Below are 9,101 nucleotides of genomic sequence, written 5' to 3'. Positions count from 1 at the left end.
AGAATGACCAAAATAACCCACATATTGACTTTCAATTCCCTTTGACCTTAACTCTCAAACATTCAAGATTTCATCGAGGGTTTTATTGTAATTCTACTTTTGCCTTCTGTCCTTCCTACCATGTACCCATTTAGGCGCAGTAACAAAACCCTAACAACCTAAGCTTTTCCAAAAACGGGAAAAAAGGTCTGAAAGAATTGTTCTCGATTCTTTTTCTTATTTTGTATATAAAAAAAAAACAAGAAAGAGAGAGGTGGGTCAAGTCTAGAGTGTCTAATTGTCTTGGGCTATTTATAGCAACCCATGACCATGAGACCACCACCTTTCTCGAGCAGCTCTGCTCTGCTCTGCTCAGAGGTGTTGTACTTGTGATCTTCTTCTAAGAAAAGAAAATCATGTTTCTTTCTCCCCCACAGTCCAATTCCATCTCTGCTTTCTTCCTAGAGACTTATTGAGTGTAAGAGAGAGAGACAGAGGATCAGAATTCAGAAGAGAGAAAAACAGAGATGAGAAATCGATCCTCAAAACAGGGGATTAAAGGAGGAGGATCAGAAATGGAGATGGAGAAGAAAGAAGGAGCTCATCTCTCTGGTGCTTACATCCGTAGCCTCGTCAAACAACTAAGCTCTTCCAGAACCAAAGACCCTATCAACCATAAACCCACCGTTACTGGAGATGGTGATGATGGGTTCCCTCAAAACTTCCCTAAACTTAGCGAACGTTTGCTGGGTGAGACCCAACAACCAAATCAACCCCAACCCCAACAACCTCAACAACAACAACAACAACAACAACAACAACCAAAGAAACAGGTGAGGAGGAGACTCCATACTAGTAGGCCTTATCAAGAAAGGCTTCTAAATATGGCTGAAGCAAGGAGAGAGATTGTGACTGCACTTAAGTTCCATAGAGCTTCCATGAAACAAGCCACTGAACAACAACACCAAGAACCTCCATTCCAAACATTGGAAACTCCACCCCAAATTCAATTTCCTCAACCCTCCTTAGAACATGCAGAGAAGATGAAAACCAGAAGAAACCCTAGAGTTTATCAATTAGGAGACAACACCAATTACTCCAATTATATATCCTACCCATCATCATCCTTTCCTTTCCCCCCTCAAACTCAATTCTCATGGCCTTCTTCTTCCCCAATTCCAACCTCACCAATCAGTACTGAGAACTACAATTTTTCCTTACCCAATCAAACCCTAGGCCTAAATCTCAATCTCCATGATTTCAATTACAACAACAACCCATCAATCTACTCATCTTCCTCTCCATCATCATCATCATCTTATTCTCCTCCCACTGCAATGGAGGAAGTTCCACCATCATCAGCCGAAGAACCTCCAATGATGGACGATGGGAGTGACTCTGGTGTGAGGACAGGAGATCACCTTCTGCATCCAGCCATGGATGATGAGGAGATGGCAGAGATCAGATCCATTGGAGAGAAGCATCAGATAGAATGGAACGATACTATGAATTTGATGACATCGGCTTGGTGGTTTAAGTTCCTCAAGACTATGGAGATCAGCCCAGACCCGGAGAGCAAACAAGACGATGGGTTTCAGAACCCATTCGATGAGGTCTTGGAGTTTCCATCTTGGTTGAATGCAAACGCATACGAGAGCTGCTTCCTGCAACAGAATTTGGAGTATTTACAAGATCCTGCCTTGCCCTGGTATGAATTTAATTAAAAGCAATTAATTGTCTTATTTAGGGACTCTAATTATGGTTTAATTGGCCCATGGGCCTCTTAGTGCTTTGCCTAATTATGGAATTCCTATTGGAATTGATAGACCCCAATTCCAATTATGCCCGATTTCCAAACCTCTATTTTGAATTGAACATGAATTCACTTGGATCTTTGTTTTTTTGCTTCTTCTTCTTCTTCATATGTTATGTTAGGATTTGGTGGTCTTTGATTCATCCCCATGGGACCTGAATTTAAGTCCAAGTTGTGGGCAAGATGGGCTGGGCCTCAGGAAACCATTGACAGAGTTTGATTTCTTTATCTAATTCTTTCTTTATTGAGTTTAAATCCTTTCATTTGATTTCTTCTTTCCTTGATTATGGATTGTGGATGCAGCATGGACATTGGAGAAATTGATGGAATGGATGCCGAGTGGCTAGACTAAGTGGAGTGGAGGTTGATTAATTTTTGTTATCAAATCTTGGTTTGGTTTGGTTTCTTCTTTTCTTTCTTGGGTCCAATTTTCCCTACTAATAAAAGCTTGAGAGGGTGTGCAAACCACATGCGGAGGAGGAGAATAATGGTGGAAATGAAAAACCTGCACTTTTCCTTGAGAGTTCCTGAAACCAATCGGTGTATGTATAAAAATTTTCATATATTTTCCTTCTTTTTTCACTGTACATAACACCATAATTTGGCTTAATTCTAGAAGGTCAATTCTTGTACAAGGCCCCAAAATTGGCCCAGAATTCAGAATTAGAGTTTTGGTTAATTCTTCAATTCTGGAACAATTCAACGGGGTCTGAAGAATTGGAATTCATATTAATGACTTGGGCTCATTACTGTTATAGATGGACAGTTTAGAATTAGCCTGAAAATACGTACAAAAATTATTTAAAAAAAATAGCAGATAAATGAGGATAAATGAGACTGTAGCCCAAAAGAAAAAGGAGAAAATTTCATTCATGCCTCATGAAGGCTCCGTTTGTTTCGGCTTAAAATTTTCATGTACTTGAAAATTTTAAATGTTAAAAAGTATTCCAATGTTTGTTTTTTAATAGAAATAAACATTTAATATTTACGAAGTAAAATTTTCCAGATAAAATTTTACATCAAAACTAACAGAGCAAGGAACCATTCATTGATGGCTGTACTTAACTTCCTCGCTCTACAATATGGGATCGATGATACCCTTTACTGTTCCCAATCCCCTCTTCTATGCATCCGAAGAAAAAAAGAGTTACGAGAAGAAATAAGGAAAAACTAACAATGTTACGATTTTTGTGAAAACATAAAGAGACGACTAACAAAAGAAAGAAGACATGAGCAAGCAATAGTCTAGACAAACTCAGCTAATGTAAGACAATGTCATCTCTACACTTACCTATTTCGTCCTACCGTAGTTAATGAGATCATGGGATCGACTCTTCTACTTCATCGGACGGAGGGGTTGAGGGGACATAGTTTAAATATAGTAAATTTTTTCCCTGATTTGAATTTGGTTTCAGTTTGAATCATGTTTCATAAGTTCTATAATGGCATTGAAGAAGATGAAATACCATTGGGCATGTAAACTACAATTAACATATTCAACACTATATAAACACACAAAAATCTAAATGTATGGGAATCAAATAAAAATATTAAAATAAGTATAAAGAGCCCCATCTTAGGTTAGCCCAATGGTCGGTGAAGATGTCGGACATTTTATGTAACATTTCTACAATTTTGTACATTAATTGTCAGTTCAAAAATGAAATTGCACACCCCCCTCGCATATCAATGTTCATATAAAGAGATGATATGTCATAAATGCCCCCTCCTCTTTTGTCATATACCAAAAGAGATTCTCTTATTCGCCCAAAACTGTCCTCGGATAGTGTAGGCCCTCTCCCCGATAGCCCAAAAGAAAGCATTTACAGTCGAGACCCTTTTCACCTTCCATAGAACAGGGCCAGGTTCAGGCCAATAACTGGATTAAGTTTTTAAAATTTAAAGTTTTCAAACACACACCAATTCCGCATCCATCCATCAAGTATTCTATAGTCAAGGACCCAAGGCATCAACTCACCTTGCCTAGACACGGAGCTTGGGCCAAATCCACATCCAACCCAAAACATAAAAAATAAAAAACTTAACGTGGGCCTTTGGATACTGGCTTGCCACAACCATGGTTCAAGTTATCGGTGAGGTATTGATACTTGACTAATATATGGTATCGGTGTATTGATCTGTATTGAGGGCAAAATGGTTTAAGAGAGTTTTTTCATTTAAAAAAAATGAGGGAAAACAGGTTCAACATTAGCCATATCAATGATCGGTATTGGTGTCGACCAGGACCAATATTGAAAACCCGAGACCGACCCAGACCGATAAATTAAACATGCCGGGCTCAAGTCCAAACCAAATTATATGAGGGTCCAGCCCAACAGTCGCCTAACTTGGACCGACCACCTAAGAGCCTGATTAAGCTCAACAGTTGCTGAATTTTATTGTTGTAGATGAATTTGATGAATCAATTTAAACCTTTATGATCAATAAGCCCTTTTGTATTAGTCATGTGTTCAATTTGTACACCCTAAAGTTCTATGCCTAGACTATTATCTTGCTAATACGAGTCATTGAAAATTGAAGCATTTAATTAATATTCCGTTTAAGGCCCGTTTAACCCGATTAGTGGTAGTCCAACTAAAGACTGGCACTCGCCGGACTCTTTATAAATGAGACCATGCTAACCTACGAGAACTGATACTTGATCAGGGTGCAAGATCTTTAAATGTGGGAGGGAGGGAGGGAGGGAGGGAAGGGGAGAGGAGAAAACGATTAGGCCCGATTGAAACCAGCTTGGATCGGCGGATTGACACCTCTATGTGATACTGTGATTTAAATCAATGGTCACAACGCATTAGAGAACAATCATATAATAGGGTATCATGATAAGGATGTGCAAACACCACCACCCCTGAGGTGGGATCTAGTTCTTGTAGGAGAATGTACGAGAACGCCTCACAGACGTACATATGGATTCCACCATGAAAATAATAATAATAATAATGAAAAAGTATCTCTGTTCTTTGAAGTTTCCTACGGCATCTCATAGATACATATTAGTTTTTTTAATAAATTAATTATTTCCTGCGAAGGGTTGCTGTATCCTGGCGGCTCACAAAAATCTTTGCCCTAATAATCTCCTCCTATCTTTCATTTTCATTTGGACATTTCATTAGTAAAAACTTTCTTGTTGAGTTCACATGAGGAGGGAGAGAGAGAGAATTACTAGTCTTCTATCCGAATCTTTCTATTATATGAATATCTTTTTATTTTTCCTGTGAGAAACATAGAATTGGCATTCTTCAGATGCATAGTTAATTGAAGGGAAAGAACATATTGAGTGGGGGAAAATACATAAGTAGTAACAAATAATCATGTATTTCTCTTTAAGATTACTTGATGATTATTATAATAATAATGATAATAACAAACAATTAACAAAGACGAATAAATAATAAATATTAATTATTAATACGTGATGTCAGGATAGTAATGAGTTTAGATCAATTTTCTTCTTCATAGTCTTGGCTGTTATATGGACTGAAGGCTTCCAAGAACCAATTCTTCTTCCTCATTGAATTCCAACCCATCTCTTCACATATTTCATCACTGTGGTTGATACTGAAGGTGGAAATGCAATGCCTCTTGTAGAACCTAGTGGTCTTCTTCATTATTTCCATCTCTTTGGTTGTTTGGTCCAGCATTTTCTCGACGTTTGGGAGCTTGAACCGATCTTCAACGAGTCGAGCTAGCCATTTGCACCGTATCTCTGCCGTGTGCAAATTCGAGACACTCTCAATGTACCCAACAAAGGCCATATTTGGTATCAGAGGGTGGATGGTGCCCCTGCAGTCGTATTTACCAAGAATTAAGAGATCCGCATCATAAAGAACATTTCTTATTTGTATAATTCGATTGGTAAGAAATGGATAGAAAAAAAAGAGAGGAAAAAACATAATAAGACAATAATAATTAATAATAATAATGAAATCAATGATGAATTTATGTGTCTTTCATTTTTATCGTTTTTTAAATTTCTCTTTTCTTGTCAACCAAACAAACTTCATTTTTTTTATCCTTACCTGTATAAAGGCATGATGCCAGAAGAGTCTGCCACCAAACTACGGAACGGCTCAGGTAACAAAGCCCTCAGTTTATGCTTCCCATCGAAACCAGTGGCAAGAAACACAACATCAGCATCGAGTTTGGTGCCGTCCTCGAATTCGATCCCTCCGTTCCAAAACCACCATTTATTGGACGGTGATGATGATGATGTCCTCTTGAATTTGATCATTCCTTGATCAGCCAAAGAAAAGAAGTTATCTGGCAAGATTGCCATCTGGCATGATGCGTAGTCCTCCTCGAACGGGTGATCTGGCTTCAACCCATACTTGATCAATGGAAGTTTCCACACCAGATACGATTCGATGAACTTTGAAATCCCTTTCCTCTGTTCCAAACACAAACATTAGCACATGCATGCACCCAATCAAAACTCACGTGTTATTATTATTATAACTATCAATTAGTTATATATAGTGGAATGGGTATCTAAAGCAGCCCAGCCCAAACTCTAGGTTAGTTGGGCCTGACGGCTTGACCTAAGAAGCAGCCCTATACCATTAATAACCCACAATGCAAAGGTGAAGAATCCAACTTAATTCCAAGCCTCCACACTGCACCAGAGTAATTAAAGAGAATGCTATGTTACCAAACTCCCACTTACACATGGGAGGATTTATAAAATAAAGAGTAAATTTAAGGCCCACTTCTAAATTGTATGGGTGGTTTGTAGGGTTTGTAACCCAAACCCGGATGTGTACGGATCAACTTCCCATATGTGGAGTGTAACGACTCTTTACATACGGTTAGCATATATATATCCTTTTTCTTCCACAAATGTCGTTCCAAACACTCTTAATGGTAGTATGAACGGATATTTATAGAAGCTAAAGGACACATGTCATCACAAAACAGTAAGTAAAGCCTTTACGTACATACAGGGGAGCTGATCCGGACTCAAAAACCTATATCTAGTGCGTGCTAGCATTTCTCTTGCCTAAAAATTAGGGCTAATTTATGTAATTTTCTGACCAAGGGAATGATAAATCCCTTAGCTGAGGCCTGAGGGGAAGAAAAACTCATATGAGGGTAAGGGGAGTAGTTAGTTAGGGAAGGGTAATATACCAGTGGAGTTAGAAGTAGGCAAAGGAGAGCCCTAAGCAAGCTTTGGTTGGGCCTTTTATGTAGAAACTGAGAAGATCTGGTGGAATAGAATAAGAAAAAGGGCAACCCCCAAACCCAATAGGAAGGAACCGTCCAATGAAGTGTCCTTATCACCATAGTGCATGGTTGCCCATCTGGTCCTGTCAAAACAAAATTCATGAGCTTCCAACCCATCACTACCACTACCAAATAAAATTCAATTTTACAACAACAAACTAATTAATTTTCTATTTTAACTACAAAGAAACATGCAAATTGGCCTTTTTGAGAAATGATGGAATTAGCAAAATAGCAAACACATACACTCAAACTTCTTCTTTGGTTCTAGCTAGCTAGGAAGCAAAATCCATGCAATATATACTTTAATTATATATTGAAAGTAAGCAAAGAAATTAATTAATAAGTACGTACCTAGTCGGTTAGCTTCTGCACACTCAACAGCCAAGTCAATTGCAGACTTCTTGTAGCCAATGACAACAACCTTCTTCCCTTGTACTAGTTCAGTGGAGGTTTCCTTGTCAAGCTTGCAGTAATCCAGGGAATGCAACACCTTTCCATTGAACACTTCAGGGCCTTTGTTGTGAGGAAATCTTGGCATCATTGCTACATCTCCATATTTCCCAGTACATATCACCAGAAACTCAAAAGAATACCACTGAAAAAACAGGAAAGAATACACACCAAATATATAATTTAAAATCTGGAAGAAGCATTTCAAGAAATTAAGCAACCAAATCTTTTTAATGTGATTGTGGATTTTACCCCATTTAAAAAAAAAAAAAAAACACAGAAATTGAAGTGAATTTGCAATTAGTGGTGCAATGTAAAGTTGATTTCGATAGAACTTAGTTTTGTTCTGGCCATTAGAACAAAGAAATGAAAAGTCAGATTACAAATTAAAAAATTTTCAAGAGCATTTTCTTCTTGGCCGGCCTGTGTGTGTGTGTGTGTGTCTGTGACAGAGAGAGAGAGAGGAATCATTAATTTTTCCTTGTTTTGGGGGGAGTGTTGTACTGAAAAGAGGATTTTTCCATGCTTATCAAAGACTAATAAGAAGGGAACAGTAAAAAGTGGAATTAGGGTTACAGTTCCAAACAAATAAAAGCTTCATCAAATTTGGACGGGAGACACTGGAAGGCCGGAAGAATCTTCATCATCATCATCAGATAGAAGATTTGATGAGAGAGAGACATAAAACTTAGGGTGGGTAGATCAGGAAGGAGAAGAAATTAAGACAATAGTGGATGAGAATTGGCCGGGAAGCATTAATGAAAGATATATATGTATAGAAGTTCATTCGGGTCCGGAGAAAAAGAAGAAGAAGAAGTAGAAGTGATCATAGAAGAACAACCTGAAGAAGGATCTCGGAATGGTTTGTGGTCGTCTGCACAGCAACCTCCCAAACAGGTCGACCAGTGAGCAAGCTACCATACTCCCCGGGTTCCTGATGACCAAAAGTAGTGGTTTCCCGGTGACCACCAATAAACCTGATCTCCACCACCTTAGAATTGAAGTTAACGTACTTGAGTACGTCAAAGTGGTTAGCATAGGAATGCAAGTAATCCAATATCTCAACATAAGAAGGGAAAGTGGAGTTATCTCTCTGAGGCCAAGGGAAGTCCGAGAACTCGTAATCACATCGAGGGGTCTGAAGTTTTGTTGATCTGTAAGAACAATGCTTCCAGACACCCCCGATTGAATCCGTCGCCTCAAAGATTACGGGTTCGTAACCTGAAAGTTGTTTCGCAGCTGCTATACCGCTTATACCAGCTCCAATGATCCCCACTTTACAGACTCTACTAGTAGCAGCCATTAATCCTTAAGATCGAGATTGATTGATCGATCGATCGATCTATCAAGCAACTGAATCTGAATTGGGAGCTAACTAGCTGCTACCTACTTTTTTTTTTTTTCTCTCTCTCTCTCGAGATCTCAATCTCAATCTCAATCTGCTAATTAATAATTAATTAGCTAATTATGCAAGATGAGATGCCTTGAAGGACTGGGGATGGATCGTCCCCTATTTATACACACTTTGATACGACATTTGGGTCATTTATTTGAAAAATATCACGTGACTTAGACCTGTGGACGAAGGGAAGGGAAGGGGCGCCTAGTGGAGAGA

The 9,101-nt window shown here is 38.6% G+C and overlaps 2 protein-coding genes across 2 annotated transcripts; one reads left to right on the top strand and one right to left on the bottom strand.

Annotated features, from left to right (window-relative positions):
• The first annotated feature begins 487 nt into the window (after positions 1-487).
• LOC122669279 (putative uncharacterized protein DDB_G0274435) lies at positions 488-2,307 on the top strand. Its single transcript, XM_043866012.1, has 2 exons — positions 488-1,687; positions 2,096-2,307. Exons 1-2 carry the CDS (start codon positions 507-509, stop codon positions 2,142-2,144), a joined length of 1,230 nt encoding a protein of 409 aa, XP_043721947.1. The 5' UTR covers positions 488-506; the 3' UTR covers positions 2,145-2,307.
• Positions 2,308-5,221: 2,914 nt separating this feature from the next.
• LOC122668786 (probable flavin-containing monooxygenase 1) lies at positions 5,222-8,789 on the bottom strand. The gene is made up of 5 exons (XM_043865318.1): positions 8,328-8,789; positions 7,388-7,631; positions 6,938-7,116; positions 5,833-6,200; positions 5,222-5,596 (listed from the first exon to the last, which is right to left on the bottom strand). Exons 1-5 carry the CDS (start codon positions 8,787-8,789, stop codon positions 5,254-5,256), a joined length of 1,596 nt encoding a protein of 531 aa, XP_043721253.1. The 3' UTR covers positions 5,222-5,253.
• Between the last annotated feature and the right edge of the window lie 312 nt (positions 8,790-9,101).

The sequence above is a fragment of the Telopea speciosissima genome, chromosome 7 (assembly GCF_018873765.1).
Source record: "Telopea speciosissima isolate NSW1024214 ecotype Mountain lineage chromosome 7, Tspe_v1, whole genome shotgun sequence".
Lineage (NCBI taxonomy): Eukaryota > Viridiplantae > Streptophyta > Magnoliopsida > Proteales > Proteaceae > Telopea > Telopea speciosissima.
This window is presented reverse-complemented; position numbering and strand designations above follow the sequence as displayed.

Coding starts and splice junctions, on each gene's coding strand:
- LOC122668786 (XM_043865318.1), bottom strand. CDS start 8,789: ATGGCTGCTACTAGTAGAGTCTGTAAAGTGGGGATCATTGGAGCTGGT. Junction 6,201..6,937: donor GCCTACTTCTAACTCCACTG/GTATATTACCCT, acceptor TGTTTGGAACAG/AGGAAAGGGATTTCAAAGTT. Junction 5,597..5,832: donor GGCATCATGCCTTTATACAG/GTAAGGATAAAA, acceptor ATACGACTGCAG/GGGCACCATCCACCCTCTGA.
- LOC122669279 (XM_043866012.1), top strand. CDS start 507: ATGAGAAATCGATCCTCAAAACAGGGGATTAAAGGAGGAGGATCAGAA. Junction 1,688..2,095: donor CAAGATCCTGCCTTGCCCTG/GTATGAATTTAA, acceptor TTGTGGATGCAG/CATGGACATTGGAGAAATTG.